General features: G+C 38.6%; 1 protein-coding gene across 14 annotated transcripts in view; it reads left to right on the forward strand.

Annotated features, from left to right (window-relative positions):
• Positions 1-22,479, forward strand: part of LOC135468718 (calcium/calmodulin-dependent protein kinase type II delta chain-like) — an 82,562-nt gene that overhangs the window by 5,530 nt on the left and 54,553 nt on the right. For all 14 annotated transcript variants that reach the window (XM_064747126.1, XM_064747167.1, XM_064747222.1 and 11 more), the window contains exon 3: positions 18,151-18,210. In XM_064747126.1, coding sequence (XP_064603196.1) covers positions 18,151-18,210 — 60 coding nt within the window. The remainder of the gene's footprint in view (positions 1-18,150; positions 18,211-22,479) is intronic.

The raw sequence follows: 22,479 nt of genomic DNA on the forward strand, positions 1-22,479 counted from the left end.
CTATTGAATGCAAATTTTCACTTAATTACGCCCTTGCTCTTGAGACTTGAGGTAAAGTATACATGCACATAAAGGGACTGGTTGGACTGATGATCGTATTGTAAGTTGTTACTGGGTGGGATGTGGTGTCTTCACGGATAGCATACATGATGATACTGATGACAAAACTGATGAGAAAGCATACATGTAAGGACTGGTTGGAATGTATGACAGTATGTTGTTAATGGTTTAGAAACTATAGGTGTGGGGATTGGCTGGACAGTATGCTGTTGTTTGGTGGAGTATGGTTTCTGGTGTTTTTTAGGGAATGTAAACATGAACTTAAAGGGACAGGTTGGACAACATATGGCAGTACATTTATGCTGTTACTAGGTGAAACAGGAATGTGGGGACTGGTGCCTTTCGTTGTTATTCTGCAATGAGGTACAAATATAAAGACCTTCGTGTAGGTTTGACAAGAGAGTGTGGTGACATGACTGAAATAATAGTAAATCTATTTACCATTATTTCTCACCTCAGTATGAATGGCCTAGGTTATTTTCCCCATCAAGCCGGATTGATAACATTTGAATTCTAAATAGTTGTGAACACACTCTGATGGAGCATAGGAAATGGGTAGCTTATTAGCTTGTAACCTCTTCATATTCAACCTTTCAGACATTTGTCAAGTTTCTTGCTTCCAGCATTGCAGGAAAATCTGCAGTCACCCATGAAGTCACTTCCAAGACGGCATCAATATCCTGTTTTTATTTTCCATCACTTATGCTGGCAGTGCATGAAGCTTACTGATCAAATCTTGGAGTTACACTTCCTCATCAAATATTAATATCATCAAGCCAGTGACATGGCTGATATGGCTGATGAGGAAGACCGCATTAACATGGGAGTTCAGCTGTAAAACTGCTGGCCTGCTGAGTCTCTCCAATAAAGTCGGGCTATATTACACTGGCCTTGTCAAGCATGGTTGATGAGACAGCGGCCAGTATACCTGCTATGTGATTGTTACAGTTCACACCATGTACATGTACATGTATCTAAGAACCAGTGACTTGTGTTGTAGTCACAGTTTCATACAAACATTTTAGTGGATTTTGTTGCATTTTAATTCATCTTAAGGTTTGGTGCAGTTGTAAGTTAGGTGAGATTTTTTTTTTTTGTCTCTCTTTTCAATTTTTCTTCCTCTTTTTTTGTCTTCTGCATTTCGACTTGGTGTTCCAACATACCCCCATACTTCTCAAAGTGAAGGGTTGGTATTTATGTGTCAACAGTTGCTCCTACTTACACCATGGTATAGAGGGACTTATACATACATGTATACATGTGCCTAATTGTCATGTACTCCATTGTTTACTCCACAGTTTTTTCATTTTCTGGATCCTCTGTCATTTTCTTGGTCTCCTATTTTACAGAGATTATCATTGTAACCTCATTTACAGTTTATGACCTGCCCAAAGTTATTAATAAAATGGAACTAAATTGTGATTTAAGTTCCAGGCTGAAAATACTATTTGATTCAAGGCGGACTTTTGCCCACAACATTAGAGAGGTAGCACTGCTATTAGGAATGAAAATGTAACACCTGCTGGTTTCCTTCTGTGGTTTCCCTAATGGAGCTAAATGTTCCAAAGCAATGGTCACATTGATGTTGATTTACATTAGAATGCTTTGCGCAGCCAAACCTGAGGTTAAAGGATATGTTGAAATAGTACGTCAAGTTGTCGTTTGAGAATTAAAGGTGAAAAGCAGTGTAAAAGCAGCATCCCCACAAAATGCTGCTCCCATTAGTGACCCTTGCGCAAAAACAGCATCTTGGCATCATGTTACACCATGAAACACCGTCAGTTGAGGCGGTAAGCCAGTATGCATACATACCCAACTTTCTCCACCATATCAAGTTACTGTACATGAAACTCTTATACATGAAATTGGTTAGGATATCAAACATGTGTCACTGTGGGTTTCAGATTCTGTGTATACAAGGGTTTATCCTTAATATATTTAAAAATGAGCATATCAATTTTAGGATGTGATATTAGTTTTGTTTTTGTTTCATGTGGTGAATGTTATTGGCTAAGATTATTTTCCTGTTTTATGATTTTTGTGTTTAAACAATGTTCTTATCAATGCTACATGTAAATTGATCATCGATGTAAATTACCACCATCAGTGTAAATTGATGCACATTTTGAGAATGCAGTTGAAATTGTTTCGAAATTGATTTATGATAACTATGAGTTTAAAATTCCATTGTGCATTTCTTTTGATTGTCTGTATATTTAGCTTTTGCAATATTGCAGAGAAATTTGATGTTTGGCCAGGTCAAGCATCTGCATTGTGTTCCTGATTTCGCACATTTAGAAAGTGTTATGTTGTAAAATGCCAGTCAGCTGTTCAATAGGATGACAATGAAAAAAAAAAATCCTGAAATCTTAAAGGCCTTTACACTCACTTTGTGCTTGTTACACAGTAAAACACAGTTATTATAACACATGCAAGTATTCCTCAGATGTATTACACTGACGCGTCGGTCAGGAACTGTCCTTAAAGTCATCCTTCCCTTGGACCATCATCAGAGACTTTGACTCAGATGTATTACACTGACACATCTGTCAGGAACTGTCTTTAAAGTCATCCTTCCCTTGGACCATCATGAGAGACTATGACTCAGATGTATTGCACTGACGCGTCAGTCAGGAACTGTCCTTAAAGTCATCCTTCCCTTGGACCATCATGAGAGACTATGACTCAGATGTATTACACTGACGCGTCGGTCAGGAACACTGGCGCGTCGGTCAGGAACACTGGCGCGTCGGTCAGGAACACTGGCGCGTCGGTCAGGAACTGTCCTTAAAGTCATCCTTCCCTTGGACCATCATCAGAGACTTTGACTCAGATGTATTACACTGACGCGTCAGTCAGGAACTGTCCTTAAAGTCATCCTTCCCTTGGACCATCATCAGAGACTTTGACTCAGATGTATTACACTGACGCGTCGGCCAGGAACACTAACGCGTCGGTCAGGAACTGTCCTTAAAGTCATCCTTTCCGTGGAACATCATCAGAGACTATGTAAAGGTACATTAAGACGTACAAGGTAACTCCTCATAACTGGTGTTTCTGGCATTGGCATTTAGGTCACAGTGAGAGAGGCCCGTCATAGACGGTGATACCATCATGGTATCACCAAAGCAAAAGTGATAGCGAAGGTGATGTCACACTCATTGCATACCATGCCGGGGTGTCATTGGGGTGTCATTTTCAGTTGACCAACAGTATGAATGCATTTGTGACGTGGGATAATGTTGAATGAGACGTCAACCCTTATTGGAGTTCTTGTCCAGTATACCTGCCCTTGTAAATTTTTGAGATATTAAAACCCTTTCAACATCTTTTGTTAATAACATTGCAGATTCTCTGTATGGAAATGTACATGTGTGGTTTTCTTTATCTAAGGGAGCTCAAGCGGCATTGTCCACTATTCTAAAGATGGCTGAGTAAAATTTGTACTGGTCTTTGTTGTATTATATTTGTGCATAAACTAATGTGTCAATTCAAAAATTCCTTTACGCAGTGCTGCATGAATGATACAAATGCTTTGTTGTACAGGAAAATAAGACTTTTATGTTCAGTGTAATGCTTCTACTTTCGAGAAACCCTCCTTACATGCATGCAGATGTCCAGGGAAAAATATGTAGCATGACATTTTATAATGTCGAGCTCGTCATTTTTGTGTACAAACTTGCGGGATGTACCTACATGTATGTGAATGTTTACTGAAGTAGAGCACAATCTGCATATCGTGTATGAGACTCCAATATCTAGTTAATACTTCACCTGTCTCTAACAGCCTGTGTCACAAGCTTTTCTATCAAGTATCCAGATTAAATCTGCATTACCTCTGCTAGCTTCATTACTCATTTGATCAGTGGGAAGAATCCAATGGACTGTGATAAGAATGTATTAACATCTAGTAAGGCTTCAGTTTTATTATGATCGTATCAGCTTTCTGGATACTGGAGCTGATTCTTGGAGGCCAGCCAGCCCTGCTATACCCTCCTTCAATAAAGTCTGCACAATATTAACTTCACATCCTTCTGTCTTGAAATCCAACACAGTCTGGAATTGCGCATTCAGTTATATTTTTTTTGAATGTTTAGATAGTTCCTTTCGAATGCAAACCCTACGAAGTGTGAACTTATTTTAAGCATAGCACTTGTATTTCACAGTATCAGTGGTGTAACTTAACGCCTGCCCGCATGCCAAATGCAGTCAGAAATCGCTGTGGGCATGTTATAGGCTTGCATAGCCTGCCCGCTCGGCCAGTCGCTATTTCTCGATTTTCTCCTTTACGAATTTCAACTCGCAATGTCCGATGGATATCACGCGTTACCCTTTTACTCTTCTTTTTGTTGTTAACTTGACAAATGTGCCTCTGCCACACAAGACTTCTGCCAATGGGTGAGGAAGTTTTCTGTGTTCTCTCTGACTCCGTAACAGTACATCAACTCCGATGCGTACACCCAGTACAAGAAGCCAGGCACATGCGAGTTGTATTTTTAACTTCAAATCTGTTGCTAAAGAGAAGCTGCAATTTTGTGGTGTTCTAGTGAATGTTGCTCCGAAAAATCTAAGCAAAGGTAAAGCTACCAGATCTGTATCATCTGATCGAAATAGGTTGTATGACCATAGTTCAGTTAAATTAATTGTTGATGTCTGTTTTCAGCAATTCCTGATACTCAATTCATAATGTAGGCACTTTGCAGAACAAAGTTGGCCGTTCAGTCCACTCAAAAACAGTGGCACATGCCGATTTCTGGTGTGGACTGAGAAGACGTGGGTCTTTTCTATCACTCCTGTAAGTTTCGATCAATTTCAGACTAGTTATATGCAGAAAACCTGATAAAGTGTTGACTTTTTTCTTTTCAATATTGCGGTGTGCACGCATGACTCATTAGGTGCATCCAAAATCCGCGTTATGTCTGAGGCCACAGGCAGAAAACCTGGATAATGAAGCAGATGTGCACATGATATCCGCAAACCTTGACTGAAACCTTGACTAGATTTTGCATTTTAGTTGGTAATATTTGGCTCTGTTGAACATTGGTTATGGGCAGGTAGATTAAAGCTATTACCTGCCCTGATGGCATGCCCTTTCCAGTGAGGGCAGAATGACTTGAGATGCAGGCTGCGCTGATGGTAGGCACTAAAAAAAAATTAGGTGACACCACGGAGTATACATGTGCATTGTACTGATGCTATTGTATTAAAAACACATAGATTTTTTGATTGGTGTTTTACTCCGTACTCAAGAATATTTCACTTACACGACGGCAGCCAGCATTATGGTGAGTGGAAACCGGGCAGAGCCCAGGGGAAACCCACGACCATCTTTTGGTATATATTAATACCCAGGTTATTATGTGTATATCCAGTGGAATCAATTTTACTCAAAGCATTATGTCTTTTTGATTATTTGGGACGGTATTTCAGTTTTGGTTTGCACAAGTGCTAAGTTTTGTGCTTCATTGCCATTGACCATTCCTGTAAACTATTAAGTGAAACAACATGTAGCCACCTTATTAAACACAGTTGAAATGAAATGTAATACATGTAGGATTTTCGGGCTCACAAGGTTGATTTACTACTTGTATAGAGTACGTGTTTAGTTATTTGTTGGATTGGTGTTCTAGGTCATATGTTGCACTTTATATGCAATTTTGGCCAGTACTATGGTGGGAGAAAACCTGACTGGAGGAAACTCACAACCACGTGCAGTTACTGGCAGACCTTTCCCCTCATATGACTGGAGAGAGTTCTTTTTATCACAGCTGTGGTGATCGGAAGTACAGTAAACACCATCCACCTGATCATGTTTGCCCTTCAGTAACATGCATGTACATGTATATACATACAGCTTCATGTACCGGATATCGTAGTTATACTACTTGACAATTTTGTCTTTGGCCAGGACAGGTGGATAATTAAGTGACTGTGCTACATGTTTTTCTCCTTATACAGTACATGATCATACATTGTGCATACATTATGGAGGCTATACCATTGTGTAAGATCTGTTCATGATTTGTCCCCCATCCCCCCTCATCGCTGTAAATGCATTGCTGTCAGCAGAGCATTATTCACAGTTGGGATGATTGCAGTGTTTGCTGTCAGGAGAGAGGAATGAAAATTCTGGTATCATCTATAATTTATACCTGTGCAAAATATTGATCATGTATTTGTGCTAATGTAAAAACATTACTTAAAAGCTTTTTGTTCTGATTCCATGAACTGAAATTCAGTGACTTGCGTACAGAATAAACTACAGGTGCTTGGTTAGGGGTGGTTGTTTCCCTGGGGATTTGCCTGGCTTTTTCACATGTCTGTTGTTTCTTGGTACATGTATATATAGATGATTGTGTACAATCACATACATGTACATGTGTATGTTGTTAAGGTTTAAATTTGAAATGAGCCACCTTGTGTCAGTCCTCATTTAAGAAACATCTCGGGTATTACCTGCTTTTATAGACGGTTAAAAAGGAATATAGACAGTAATAAAGGCATGAATTATGAAATATTCTTTGAGTACCATCTTCCTGGAAGGAAGTGTGCGATTCATGGTAAGGTCTAGGCGATGGTATGCAGTTCAGACTGTCTGAACCAGGAACATGAATATGGAAACCTCACTGCCCTCTGAGACTGCTGTTAATTTGGCTGTCAAATGGTCTGAACCTTAATCAATCAAGAAACGTAGAAACTGTTGGGTACACTTCTAGTGCTATATTCACAGGTGTAAAGATCACCAATGGAATGATGGGCCCCAAACCTTCTCCAAAACCTTTTTCCACACTCATTTCTCAATTACCAAGAAACTATGAGGTTAGGAACATGTAGATTTATTTATATATGTATTTTAGTGGTAGTGCTGTTTTTAAAGGATACATAAAAAGGAACTGTAAAACAAAGATTATGTTTCTATGCCAAATAAAGAAAATTATACCCAGGAATTTTTGTTAAAAAAATTTCATTTTGGGGGTATTTTTATACCTGTTAATTACCCCTCTGTATTATGCATGTTTTCTGTCAAGGGTCAGATTTTTTCAGAAATTACATCATAGTTGATCTTGCTCATAACTCTGTCAACAACCCTGAAGTGCCCCGATCCCGGTGGACCGTGTCGCTACAGCCTGGGCAAGGTGACATGTACACAGGTACTGGATTGCTTCTTTGGGCCAGCTGATCGCTCCCTCTGCACCCTTACAGCCGCCCCCATTTGGTCTGTTCCCAACACCTCCGCGCCATTTGGGCAGACCTTTTGGGTCTGTCCCCTACAGAGCTCTTTTTAAACAAGGATCGTCGTTGACGTCCCGCTGCAAGCTACTTAATTTTTGGACTGACGGCTGGGGCCTTGAGAAAGCTGTACTTTGAAGCCACTTTTACCCCTCAAAATAACAGTTGAAAATTTTTTTTGCACTGTTATATGTTATTACACATGGTGAATGTTCACTATGTGAAATCTGTAACAAGTTGGTATTCCAAATTCTAAACAGTTTTCTGTCCATTTTGCTTACATAAAGAGTCTTTTTCGTGGTGAAATGTTATGTGCTAAGTTTTTAAGGACGTTTGTTTGATCAGATATGTAGCTCAACTGAGGTGTGTTAGAAATTGGGTTTTCACCATTTCACTGAAGATGGATATCTCTGACCATCTAAATACACAGCGTAAGAAAGTGTAAGCTGAAAAACACGATCTAGAGTAAGGTACACAAAGTGAAGCGTGGGATCTTTCAGTCCGATCTACAAGACCTCTAGTAGAGCCTGACTAGTCAGGTGATGGTTGTGGGGGTGAAGTTCAAACTCCTCCCCCTGCTTCAAGTACAGATATATCTGTGAAATCTGTAGGAGTTGATTGCTGACCTATTCTTGATTGTTCTGCTGGAAGCCAACCTGAATGCACTCTTTACCCTGCATTTATTTAAAACTTTTAGATCAGTCCATCTTACTTGGAATGTCCATTGTTCATTTACATGTATAAGTGTATGTATGTACATGTAAGTTAAAGATTACATGTTGAAAAAGTCCATACCGCTGTTGAACAGTCATTGTTTACTTGTTTATTTATTTGATTGTTGTTTTACGGCGTACTCAAGATTATTTCTTATTTCAGCCATCATTATGGTTGGAGGAAATCAAGCAGAGACCGAGGGAAACTCACAATCCTTTGTCATTGTATATGAAATATTATTGATTATGGTGTAAAGCACCAATTGAATATATCAATGAATAATGAATAGGGACACTCAAAAGTGATTTATGTTTCTCCTGTGTCCTACAGTTAGGAGTCATTCACCATACATGTACTACCTGGGCCATGTCCTGCTATCAAACAAGTCTTTCTGTTGTCTATCTTAGGGAGTATATCTGGGGATACAAACTTCCCTCACTGAGGCATCTAGGAGTTAAGCTGTTAATCTTCCCCTATCCTCCAAAATAAACAGGGTGCTGACATTCAGGTTTGGAGTGTTTGCTTATACCTTTTCCGTGCTGTCCTCACCCACCAGGCCTCTAGAGACTGATGAACAGGGTCATGGGGTGGAGAGATGGTAGGAGGTGTGGACACGTGAATCAGGGGTCAAGGTGGGGGTGTTAGGGTGTGGCTGTCGGGGTCAGGTATATCCTTGACCTTAGATAGCAGCCCTAACTTGCACCCAGTTTTCCTGAAGTCTTAAGTACAAATTTATACACCTCAGATAATAAGACTCTACCTGGATATCTAAATAGTATACAACATTATGAAATGGTAGTAAAAGAAAATAATCATAAGTCGTTTATAACTTCGCATAAAAAAATGTATCTGCATGAAAAATAATGATTTTCCTTAAGAACAGTGGCAAATCAAATAAAAGTTAAAGTGGAATGGTGTGGCTACTTCCACCTAGTCAGCCTCTGTGTTAAGTTTTAGAGGCAGGCAATAATTAGCACTGCAGCATTGATTTGGAAAATGTTGACGTTTCCATATTTAACTTCTCTTATGGACATATCTATACATGGTTTTACAGCCAACTGTTTCATATGTGGATTGTGGGAAGGTCTTCCAGAAACCTGCAGATGCCCGTGGGTTTCCTGGTTTCCTCCCACCATAATGCTGGCCACCGTCACATAAGTGAATTATTCTTGAGTACGGCACCAATCAAATAAATAAATAAATAAATCATATCTGGATAGAAAACTTCTGCATGTATATTGTATTAAGCATATACCTTGATGTAATGTTGTAAAGGGGAGAGGAGTTACTAGGAACTGGCAAGAACTGGCAGTGACAAGACCAGTGGTATTAGCTGGTTAGATTTCATGGCCTTATTGATATATCTACTTCGACAATTGCTAAAAATCATGGTATCTCTAAACCTATTCAAATATCATATTGGTACATTTATGGATACAGGTTGTTGCTAGACAAATTTCTGAGGCTGTAGAGGTTACCATTGATGTGTAGATTCTCTATGACATAAGGTACATGTATATATATATTATGTGGGAATTTTGTACTTAGTAAAGTATTTTAAAATGTTCAAAGCTGTATTTTAATTTACTCTTCTATTTACAAACAATGTAGCCATATAGGCTTCTGTGATCAAGAGTGAATGCTTCACTGTTACAAGCTTGTTGCTTGTATGTTTTTTTTTTTTTAAATAACTTTTCTTTTGAATTTTCTACAGTATAATAATGTCAATGAGTTAGAATCTGGATATCTTCCTTCAGCGGAGATTTGGTCATTTTGAGTATTGGTCTGCTGAGAGAATGGTTAAACTACTAGAGACAGTGAGACTTCCACCTGTAATGGGTTGACATACATTGTGGGAGGATGAATTACCAGTTAAGCAAGTACAGTTTGTTTTGTAATATGACAACCAATGAGATGAGAGTACACTTCGAAAGCACCTCACTACCAACATTAGAACATTAACTTGAATCAACATTTTTTTTCCCTAAATATGTGCACAGTGTTTTTTTTTTCTTTCTCAAAGTATGAAGAGCAGCTGGAAATAATATCAAAGAAAACCTGGTATACGTTGACATGTTACTTGTACCATACATTTGTATACATTAGTGTAATATTAACTTTCCAGTATTATCATTTTGCAGGATAACTTCCCACCTTAAAGTACATGTTCTCTGTTAAATTTTAATACCATTCAAGTAAATATTTAGCTTGAATAAATTACATCTTAGTCGGGGGATTTTAGATGGATTCCATATCTTAAAAGATTAGGCCTATGCTTAGGCCATCTTTTTTATGACCTACTTACCTGGCCCAGTGTTGGTCTTGAGCGACCTGTTTATGAGCATTTCGTGGGAATAAGGCTTATGAATGCTAAATCTGACCTTAATACCTGCATGGCTATCACTGCACTGGATGACTATATCCTTATAAGTGTGATATATAAGGGCAAAGTATCAGACTGAGAGTGTTGAGATTTTTAGCCCATAGCTCAAGTTGATCCAAATAAAGCTCACATAAAGCTCACATCTATCTATGAGCCTCTGGGATGAAGGCTGATAGGAATACTGAAGTGAGATTTATTATATAGTGTTGTACTGTTTAGCCTGCGGGCACAAATTGTTTCTGGTATACGCCAGTGATATTAGATCTGTCCTTGTATGAATTAGTTTTATTAAAACTTGTACCTCTACAAAGATCATATTATTGGAAGTTAACTGTCAGTGTCTGGAGGGGGGGGGGGGGGGGTATGGAGGGAAGTTGCACATACATTTACATGTTTGTATGGATGTACTTGCAATAGGTACCTGAGTAAGGAGGCAAAATTAGTTAGTAGTTACTAAAGCGTATTTAATAACTTATTGTATTTTGATGTAGAAAAAGAGATTTCTCTGTGGCAGTTTTGATCCACAGCCTTGTTTATACAATCTGTCCAGGATAGACTGAAGAAGAAACGTACAATGTTATATTTACTTACTTAATTGATGTTTTACTCAAGAATATTTCACTTATACGTCGGTGGCTAGCATTATGATGGGAGGAAACCATAACCATTCACATATTGTAGGAAGACCATATCCCACTTACAACCAGAGAGGAAGCCAGCATGAACTTGTACATGTACTTAAGATGCACTTGTACATGTTATTATAGTATGGAAGGATATGGTATTGTTCTCATGTGGTATTAAACCTAACATGTTATCCATGGTATATTGAATAATTGCACACATTCCAGGACAGCTCAGTTATCAGCATAATCAGTAAGCTATCTCTACTTAACTGTTTGGTAATAACACTCCATGCATCTGTTGAGAAGGATTATAAGTAAAATTTGTGCAAGGTACATTTTAGTGAGCTTGTGTTAAAAAAGCACATGTTTGATTCATGTACATTGTAATGCCTGAGGATGCTATACAATTATCCATTACACAGTCCTGTGTGGAGTATGGTCCATGAAAAACAGAAATACAGGAACAAGTAACTTGTAACTAGTGGTGTTTAAAATGTTCATTCTAAAGTAGGATTATTCTCAGTCTTTGATGCATTTTGCCTAACCTAAGGAAGGTTCGGGCTTAACTTACCCTGCAGGTTAGTGCACCTTTCTTAATATCTAACATATCTAAGGCTATGACATGTATTGTGGGAAATCCACCTGTGCATATATACATACACTTGTATGTACTTCAATTGGGGATCCTCCATAGCCTGAGGGAGTTAGCACACTAGCGTGGTGCAGTGAACCAGGAACCTCCCACGAATGTGGTTGGCATGAGTTCAAGTCCAGCTCATACTGGCTTCCTCTCCGTCCTTACGTGGGAAGGTCTGTCACCAACCTGTGGATGGCCGTGGGTTTTTCTTGGGCTCTGTCTAGTTTCCTCGCACCATAATGCTGACGGCCATCGTATAAATGAAATATTCTTGAGTACAGCGTAAAACATTAGTCAAATAAATAAATGTATTGCAGTTTTACTTATGCAAGAGGCTCCGTGCAAATTAAGCTCTTCTCATCTCTCTGCGCCATTTTCCAGGCAATACACATGTACTCCCATCTCCAGATTTGCTTTTGTATTGTAGTGACAAAATCTGGAGTTTTAGTCCCTCCCAGATTTTCATTTTCATGAACATGCTAAAGGTCTAGTTGATGATTGTCCTGTTCTCTTGGAAAGATGAATCCTCGATGAATATAGCACGAATCATTAAAGTAATGTAGTATGATTCCCCCCCCCCCCCACCCCCACCCCCCACCCCCCCACCCCCTAAGAATGTTGTGTGAAGTCGAAATGAATGTAGCATGGATCTGATCAAATATTTCAAGTTTCCATTTGAGTCTGTGTATAAATTTTTCAGGTTAGACTTAGGTGAGATGTTGAAATGTGCAGGTGAAGGCAAAGACATCAGGTGCGCTCATGTTAAAGCAAAGGTGATATGAACCTGTAAATATATAATGGTGTAAGTTGTCGGCTCTTCATGTGGAAGTCACACTGTGATACACACATTCACAAAATGGCTGGCTCGTTGGGCAGAGGACTGTTTTAGCTCTTCATTCTTAAAATAGTACAGGGTTTGCGTGTATTATTCTTCAGTTTAAATATCCGATAACCTGCTATTTATACCTGATGTCATTGGCTGCCAGGTTAGAATCACAGGTCTTTTTTAATGTCTAACCAAAGCAGATTGTGCAGAGGCAGTGCCTGTAGAAAAAACAGCTTAGCCTGGAGCCTGGTGTCACTGCAGAAATAATTCCCGAAAATCAATAGTAAGATCAAATGCCATGGTGTAGTCTCTGGGTTTTATACAGGCTCTGTGTAACAGTATTTTTGAGCCATTTGACTTGGTTTGGAGGAATGGGTGGAAGCAGCTGTTGATCCTCTGTGATCTTTAGCCAGATGTTAATGTGATGGTTATAGCCCTGATGGCATGGGAGGACCATACACAGGAAACCTTCCGGTGGTGGCTGTAGGAGGGCAAGTCATGTGGAGTCGCCCAACTCCTCCACCATCCATCATTCACTGCCAGGCAAACTCCCGAGCTTATGACTACACACACAATATGTCATGAAATGGCAGTGGTCCCTAAATGTTGGAAACTGAGAGAGGAAATGTCTAGAGATACATATTACACTGTAGTATTTTATGCTGATTTTAAATGATTGCTCGAAAACATGTCAGCCTTAAATCCACTTCATAAACCTATTCCTTTGGTGTGATTACACCTGCAGTACTTGAGCAGCCCACCTGTATAAAAAGTATAGGCATGTACATGTAGGCAAGCTATTGGACACATGTACACTTGGTCAGGTTCTCTACCAACATTCACACCTACATGTACATGTACATATAAATGAAGACCAGTGATCAGCCTCTGGTCTCAATGGCTCATTTGCAGTTATAGTTTTCCTTTGGGCCAGCCTAATTAAGATTAACACAGCTAAATGACTTGTTTGACAAGGTATAGCCGTTCTTCCTGTGATGTGGCCGATTTATGTCACTTCCTGATGAATTTCTTGATATGTCCCAAGGTTCCATTTACCCTGAAGCAGGTTTTTTATTACATCTGTCAGTTGTTGCTAGCATATTTAAAATTTCTTCCACCCCTAAATATAGCACTTTGACAAAGTGTATTGGTTGTCACAAGGGTGTGCCTGATTTTTTCTACCACTGAATATAGTTCTTTGTCACAGTGTGTCAGTTGTTGGAGGGTTGTGCTTGATTTCTTCTACCACCGAATATAGTTCTTTGTCACAGTGTGTCAGTTGTTGCAAGGTTGTGCCTGATTTCTTCTACCACCGAATATAGTTCTTTGTCACAGTGTGTCAGTTGTTGGAGGGTTGTGCTTGATTTCTTCTACCACTGAATATAGTACTTTGACTAGGTGTGCTTGTTATGCTTGGCATGTCATTTGCCTGATCTTCTTCACTCATAAATCTTGTAACTTGCCAAGGTGTATATTTTATTTGTGGTATCTTTCTGATTGATCGTCTCCACCCCTAAATCAAAAGGCTCAGTGGACGGCGGATCTGCTTGTTTTTTGCAATCTTTAAGGCCTGAGGTCTTTTGTTCACAAGGCCTGATGTTTTCCATAGATCTCTCACATTTTTTCACCCCTGAATTGGGCACGGTGTAGATGTATTTTGTGGTAATTTTCTTGAGTGCCTATTGGGTTTCCTCTACCTGTAAATTACATGACTGTACTTTGACAAGATGAAATGGTTTCTTCTACCTCTAAACTTGATCATCTGTCCAAGTATTTGTTGTCCTTACAGGAGGTGTGCCTTTGTGGTTTCTCCTGAAATACATATATACATTGTAGATCTAGACTGTATCCACTTTGGACAAGTGACCTTGGCTTAGGCATAGTAGCTGTGATTAGCTCAGGTAATGAGTGCCATGGAAAGGTCGCACTGTTTGTGGCTGGAAAGTGCCAAGGGCAAGGTTCTCTCGGCTACAGCTAAACCTCTAGCTGCATACATGAACACAATTAGCCTAAATGCTGGAACAAAGCTATATTGATTGGTTGGTTTACATGTGCATGTTCATGCGGCAGTCGCTGTTTGGTTTATACATATACATGCATACATGTATTTCAATTATATAAAAGCACTTTGATATTAGAATTGGAGATTGTGTGAGAAAGTTTCAGATGGGTAGGCCTACAGTCCCAATATGACATTAACCCATGTAAGCCACATCATTCAGCCCCAACCTGTGTAATATCTGAATGTACATGTGAACTGAGCTCATTTTTAAAAGACTTTGAGGTTTATGCCTGCCTTTTCACTATGACCGAGAATTTGTTTAGCGATCGTCTGAACATTAACCAGACTGTTACATTTACATCTTACTGTCAACATATGACATCTACAGTATACAGTGTATATATATATATTGAAGTTGCTTGTCCTAAGGAAATCACTGTCGTAAATGTAGGAATTGTAATCCACCTGGATGTAGAATCCACAGGCATGTACATTGTATTATCTTTCACCTGCTGCACTGAATGTGTGTCATTTCTCAGTGCCATGAAGACTTTACCAGTGTTTGTGCTTAAGTTTGGCTTTCAGATGACAGGGTCAAATAGGGAGCATCCCCATATATAGAGATCTGTGTGCTATTGGCCACAATCAGAATCCTAATGTTTGTTATTGGGTTGAGGTGGTTAGCTTGTCATTGAGGTGCCAAGATGGTTAAAGACAATGAAATGGAAATCTGATGGTCAGATGGGCATGGCCTCCTGGATCATTAAATGGAAACTGTTTATAGCCTCTTGTAATTAATGGCTGTAGAAATGATTGACAACATTCTCTGACATGGGTTCCATTTATAGTGGGGGAAATTTTCAAAGAATAGGGATCTATTTACAGTTAGTTTCATCTATTGACGTCAGTGAACTGGAGATGCTGCTATTACAGCGTGTGGCTGAAGCTAGGAGGACGTCAATGACTGAAGACAGCCTCCCAATATAGCCTTGGCCACAGCCATCATGGGCTATTCATGGCTTCACAATTGTGTGTATTCAATGATAAGGCCCTGTTTGGAGATTGCTTGATAGGAGAAATTTCTCGTTGCAGCGATCACATAAAATAATTATAGGAAGACTGTAGTGGCAAGGTGTCCGGCATTTGTTAATAAGTGTCTAACGCCCTGCTTATTTGACCCTTGTCCAGCTTACAGCCCAGATCAGCAAACACACCTGGCAAGCTGTGCGTGCCATTTTTTCTGTGGATGTGATTACGGTTAGCATAAATTCTTGCACAGCCATTTTGCTAAAAAGCACTTGTTAACCCAATTCCATTGTGAATATTAAATCAAGATTTGGACGGCTGGTTTGAAATTTCACTGGTTTTGGACAGAATCTCACCTTATGGTGGACAGATTTGTTTAGATTTATACGTTTACATTGAAAAATGCTATACTTGAACAGTTTAAAGTACTCTCATTTAGTGAAGGTGTCATGAGATGTTTTGATTTGGTGTTGGTTTCTGGGTAAGCTTTTGTGTTGAGGCAGCTATTCTATCCTGATATGAATCAGATCTTTAGTCAACTTAGCTGAGTTTTAAACTGTAGCATTTATTGGTGAGCTGTTGGGTTTCTCCTAACCCGTCTTGCTGTTTTTGTCTTTAAAGTGAGAGGTTACAACATACAATGTAGGTTTATGCTTGTTTGATACTGGCTTTCTCTTAGGTACATGTACACTACTGTGTTGATTAGTAATATGAATATTTAGGCATGATGACAATGACGACGCCTTAATGTCTTCTGGCCTGTTGTTAAATGATTCCTCATTGACATTGTATGACAGTTTGTATCTCAGTGCTAAGATGTAAGGTTTCATCACGGATGTCCCAGCCTGACCATCGGATTCTGTCTAATTGAATATCATCTTTATGCATTGCATCCTGGGATAAAGGTTGCTTTACATGTAGAGGTTAAATTCTTCTTGGCAATTTTTGACTTTGTTTGTCTGGGAACCGTGTTGTTGCATTCAGCATGTGAAGTGGCGTTTGGTGGTTATTCTGGGTAACCAAATTAGGGTCTTTCTGGACACAAAAGAGCAACTGTAAAGGGTGAAATCAGGAGGAAATTGCGGGAATGGACAAATGAATACGTATCAGAGGACTGTCTAGGAATATGCTGCTGTATTGATTTTCTGCTGGTTTTTAGGAACAACTGTGGTCGGGGCAGGTCTGGAAGCCCATGGCTGAGCCTGGTAGACCTTCCAAACATCCTGCAGTAGCACGGAGACGAGTTTGTGCTGCTGAGCCCAGATCACTTGATGCTCATCTTCCCAATCCATCAGCCCTCCCCTAAACAATTTACACTGGCCATTATACCATGCACAGGTGCTGTAGTCAGCCAGATAACACCCCACGACTGTCCTGTTCGTGCATCTCTACATCTGTAATCCTGTGTATATGTATGCAATAACATTCCAGTATTTGCATTTTGCAAAATGAAGAAATGTATGTGCAAGTCCATGCATGATTTTTTTCATGCAATTGCAGTTAAATGATTATTTTTTTATGTTTTTTGTTTTGTTTTGCAAATGTTGTTTCAGTAATATGATTTCAGTGATAAAGATTATCTGCATCACTCGCATGTACATGTAGTTAATTACCAGTGTTGTAATTAATGCATTTATACAGATCATTACGACCTTATCAAGTACATGTAAACATAAACCAGTGATGAGTGTGACATTACTCCATTATAACTACCACATGACATTCATGAATACGCTGGAAAACGGATGATATACATACATTGTAGAACACCATATATGTGTATTCTGGAGTATAGCACAAATATACACACATACTTGTACATATAGTACTCTCACACTCATACCATAGTGGACATGTTAACAGTTTTTCTTCCATTGCTTCAGAATTTGACTACATGTGAATCTCTTCCAAAGTCTTGGTTATTAAGTTGCTCTGTAGGCATCCACCCAATAACATACATGTACATACAAAAGCTTGATTTAAAGTCTCACTCAGGTCTGATTGTTGCACTTAAGACTTTCTCAACCTGTGTAACAAATATTAAATGCACATGTACATGTATGTTTGCTTGGGGTTTAATGTTGTGCTACAGATATTAAAATGTACATGAACGTACATGTAGAGTTGATATGGCGACATAGATACACTGTGTCAACGAGCAGATTTTACCACCTAAGCGTCTTTGTCATAACTAAATGTATACATGTACAGCGTGACAGGTTAGTCATGTGAACATGAACATGGTGAATTGCTTGATACATGTACTTGTAGCTGTACACGTGTCACCAAGCCTGGAATTAAGAGATCTGTGCATCTACACATGTATTAAATAATGTACAGCAGTTTGTTTTCGGTAGTACTACATGTATGTAGGTTTCTGTAGGCTGTGATAATATGCAAAGCTACATAGAAATGGCTGTTAGTTTGTATCTGTCCTACTATTACTATTACATCACTTATTGTCCAGCTAAATAATATGTATTCAACAGTGGGATACATAGCAGCGTTGTGTTCATGTATTTATACTGTCAAGCATCAGCCAAAAAACCTTTGCCACTTCCTGTATATGTACATGCATGGGTTTGCCTTTGATGAGAAAGAGTTTTTGTTGTCTGCTTACACCTGACCTCTTTTTCTGTTTTGCAGATCTTCAGAAATTGGAAAGAGAAGCACGGATTTGTAGGTTGTTGAAGCATCCAAATATTGGTGAGTACAATGATTTATTTACTCGTTACAGTGTTTTATTGTTTTCCTGACACCTGTTTCATGTGCCAATTGTCATTGCCAGAAGGTACTTCAGTCTAACGTTCACCTTTCTGCTAATGGCTCTTCGCCATGGCTTGCCCAGGCTGTATGTTTACATGTAAACTAGCATGTATGCATCAGCCACTGCTGGCCTCCTATTTTCCTCAGTTGCCATGGAGACTGGCGGGTGATGTTGGACTGTAGAGGAATTGATGCCAGTGGAGTTAAAGTGACAAAGCTGTGATAGATTCCACTGTAAAGGTTGGACTAAAGTGATTTGCGAGACCAACCTCACTCCTGTAATGGGATTTGTTGAAATTGTCACCTGTTAAATGGAATAGACATCATTCTTGGCATTTGTCTGATTATTCTGCTTCGCACTACAACAGACCTCTGAATCAGCTCCATTATTTATATACAGAAGGCCAGGATGCCTCGCTGTGTTATTGTGTTACATGAATGTTTATGTACATAGATCTTTCCAACTCATAATTGTATCTTCTGTCTCTGTACAGCTTCTGGTTCTGAGTTGAAAATGACATTTTAGTTGATGTAAAACTCTTTACACTGTCCTTTATTTTTGATGATTTATTCAAATATGTACATGTAAAAGTACATTTAAACAGTTTGGTACAACATAGTTTATGAATACTTATAACACATAAAGACAACATGAATGTTGGGTTGTAGACGTCTGTTTTTTAGAGACACCATTTACGATGCAGTGTGGAAGGTTTCAATACGTTAGAGTGGCGAGTGGTCAGTCGTGTGTCATCACAGTTTGTGTTGTGGCATACTTCTGGACATGAGTGTACACACGGCCCAGGTGTCGCTTATTCTGGCTGTCCAAGCTTACAGCTGTAGAATAGATGATGAGTACAAGATTTTTCATATTTATGGACCTCCCTGTGTTCATAAAGCAATCTCTCATAGGGGTAGTTTTTATACATTTGGCATCTTCTTGTGTGATACATTGGTAAATAATTCTGTCTCAAGAGTTCTGTTCGTATTAGATGTATTTTTGATGTGGATGAGACCAATTCATGTGGCGTCAAAACATTTCTAAATTTATGACATCCCTAGGACCCGATAGAAAGGTAATGCAAAATTTAAAAGCAAGAAAAAGTAAATGGAGCACCTATTGATATTTGACAAACTAGCTGTCTGCAGGATATGTGATAATAAACTTTGGCAAACTGCTTGCATATATGTCTGCACTTCACGCAATTGATGTAAAAGCTCTAGAGAGTGTTGTAGAAAGAGTATAGAAATGTTCAGCTGGAAAGAACTGGTTTAATAGAAAATTTAGAATTATAAGAAAAGGTTTCCTATTTTTCAGTCAGAGTAAAGATGAAAATCGTCATCACCCGAATTGCATGGAACTGTTCTGTGTTGTATAGATCATGGAATGGCAACATTCCCTTTTCCAGACCGTTTTTCACATTACAGCTATTTTGGTCCAGAGTGAATCACAATGTTGAGAGAATTGCCTTCCCAGCTGCCCTATGACTTTTATCCTTCATAATTGAGATGGCAGACATGTACTTTCAAGAGATTGTGCAAGTTTTAAACTAGAGTCAATTATGTTGTGAAAGTTCAGTGGCTTGAAATTTGACATTTCATTTTTTATTATCGATTATACATGTATATGCTGGATGCCAGGGCTGATGCCAGCCACAAGGAATTGGGAACTGCCAGTTTCTGCTGTTAATTTTTGTTCAGAGCTATACGGTGCATGTTTACAGTGAACATGTGTCTGTTCTATATATACTTTTCTATACATATACTACATAAACCCATACCAGAAACATAAAATCCTTTACATGCAACTTCCGCCTTGAACACAATAAAGCGGTTTGCCAACAAAGGTCTTCAATAGAATAAAAACTTCTAAGTTTACCGGATGTTAATCACTCACACTGTGTCAGGAAATAGTTTCTAAACAATACGTGGAGCCATGCGAGATAGAAAGCATCGAGCCGCATTATCCAGTGACATTTTACAGTATTCATGATGTAGCAACAGTGTAATGATAAATAAAACTTATGGGCCGCTTCATGTACATGTACCCGTGTGTTTGCATCAGCTATTATCAGCAGAAATACCTGTGCAGTTAAATACACGCAAGTGATGAAAGGATAATATTAGCACGTTACAGTACCATGGGTTTCTATCTTAATGCTGTCTATCATCCATGAGTATATTAAATGTAGTACGAGGTAAATCATGTGATCATTATATACATGTGCATGGAAATACACTTTTAAGACATATTCTCCAAAACCTTACCATGTATATCCTGTATCTCATGTACATGTATACCCTTACTTCCAACTCACTTTATGCAACGACTACCCATGACATTGAGGTCTGAAATGTTTTTAGATAACAGTGCCAAAGGTTATTAAAAAACTTAATTCCTCTCTCACCTGGGCTTTGTCCTTTAAAGCCGGAAACGAAGAGACATTGATCATTTACCTAATACATGTATATTGCATCATTGTATTAGACAAATAAAGAAACCAGTTACAAAAGTAGCTTTTCACTGTAGTTGGAACTCTGTGTATATGCGCATGTATTGAAGTCTGGTTGTGGTTTGATGGATGTGTGAATACTACATGTAAGCCGGCTGATGTTCCTCTGTGTGCCTGCCAAACCCTTGGACCTGACAGCACCACACATCATTACAACAGGAACCATTGGGAGAATAGAGAACTGCGTGGAACTACTGAAGAAATTCTGTGTTGAAGAGGTGGCACAAAAGCAGAATGCTTGTAGTTTTCTCCTTTTCCTTTGTTTGTCACCTGAAATGAAATTATTCAATTGTAAAAAAATTGAGAGAGCAAAATCACAATTTAAGGTTGCCAACACTCATTATTTTTTCAGAAAATCTTTATTTGTGTGTATTATTTAGTAACCTTGCTGCTTCAGTTGGAGTGGAATTTCTTTTTGTGTTATCAGCAGCTTTCTTAGGTTGCATGCACATTATTGTTCCAGCCTTAATTTGTTTGTATTATTTAGTAAATCGCTGCCTCACTGGAAGGCCTTGAGCTACACTATTTTTGCTTTGTTTCATATGCCTTTTACCTAGTGTTAACAACTTGCATAATATTGTGAACACTTTTCATTGTTTCAACATTTATTTGTGTGAATTATTTAGTAACTTATTGCCACACTGGAAGGCCTTGATGTACATGAAGGTTAGCATTTTTCAAGTGACACATTCCGACTGATTAATCCACCTTATAGTGACAAAAATTTTTTTTGTGAAGTTTCCTTAATTTCTTACGAGAAAGACTCAAGTGTGTTCCCCAAAAGTATCATTTTAAGGCCTTTATATGCTTGTGAAAATGCATTTTTCATAACCTAACATAGGTGAAATACAGTATTTACATTTTACATTTACATTGTTTGTATAGGTTATGCTTTAAAGATGGATACAGATATTAGAAATTGCTTGTACAGTATTGGCAGAAATTCTTGGGAGTTACCTGGTGTGGAAGAGAAACTCCGCAAGGCCGCCCATAGTGATGCATGTCTGAGTCATTTCATGGTTTGCCTAATCAAATTGCTATGTAACCTAATCTTTCTGCAGATTGCAAGAAGAGAAGAATTGAGTCTATGCATAAACAAATTTAGGGGTGCTGCTGGTTAAAGAAGAAATTGGATGGCTCGCTTTATGGAATGAGAAGAAAAGATGTTTTTTCTGCTTTTGTGATTGACATTTTGGTGATAAGGATCATTGGATCATTATGTACATGTACCAGAATCCAGCAACATAAGTTTTATTAATTTGTGCACTTCATTCCTGAGCCATAAATTACATATAATGAGGAAGGTTTTTTGAAGAAAACGTTACAATTTTGTAGTTCCTGTTAAGACATTATATGTATATGGTTAGTTGAAATGGACTTCCAAGTTCCTTCCTTATTTCTCATCATAACAGTGCATGTAAAATGGTCTTGTGGTTTATTTAGAACTAACCAATAAATTATTGGCCTATGTCCAAGTGCTTAGTCAATGTTTGGTTTAAATATGCATTTTAAGAGCAGCAGAAAATTATCAGTATTCTTAAAAACTATGAACATTTTAAAATGTTGCTGTACATATATTTGTATTATAAAGAACATGTGACAATGAATATGTTAGAAAATACCAATTGGTGCTAGCGGCCACTCACTGTAGACTGGTTTGCAGACATTGTAATCTGCAGAGCTGTGTTACAGTGAA

The sequence above is a fragment of the Liolophura sinensis genome, chromosome 1, assembly GCF_032854445.1.
Source record: "Liolophura sinensis isolate JHLJ2023 chromosome 1, CUHK_Ljap_v2, whole genome shotgun sequence".
NCBI lineage: Eukaryota > Metazoa > Mollusca > Polyplacophora > Chitonida > Chitonidae > Liolophura > Liolophura sinensis.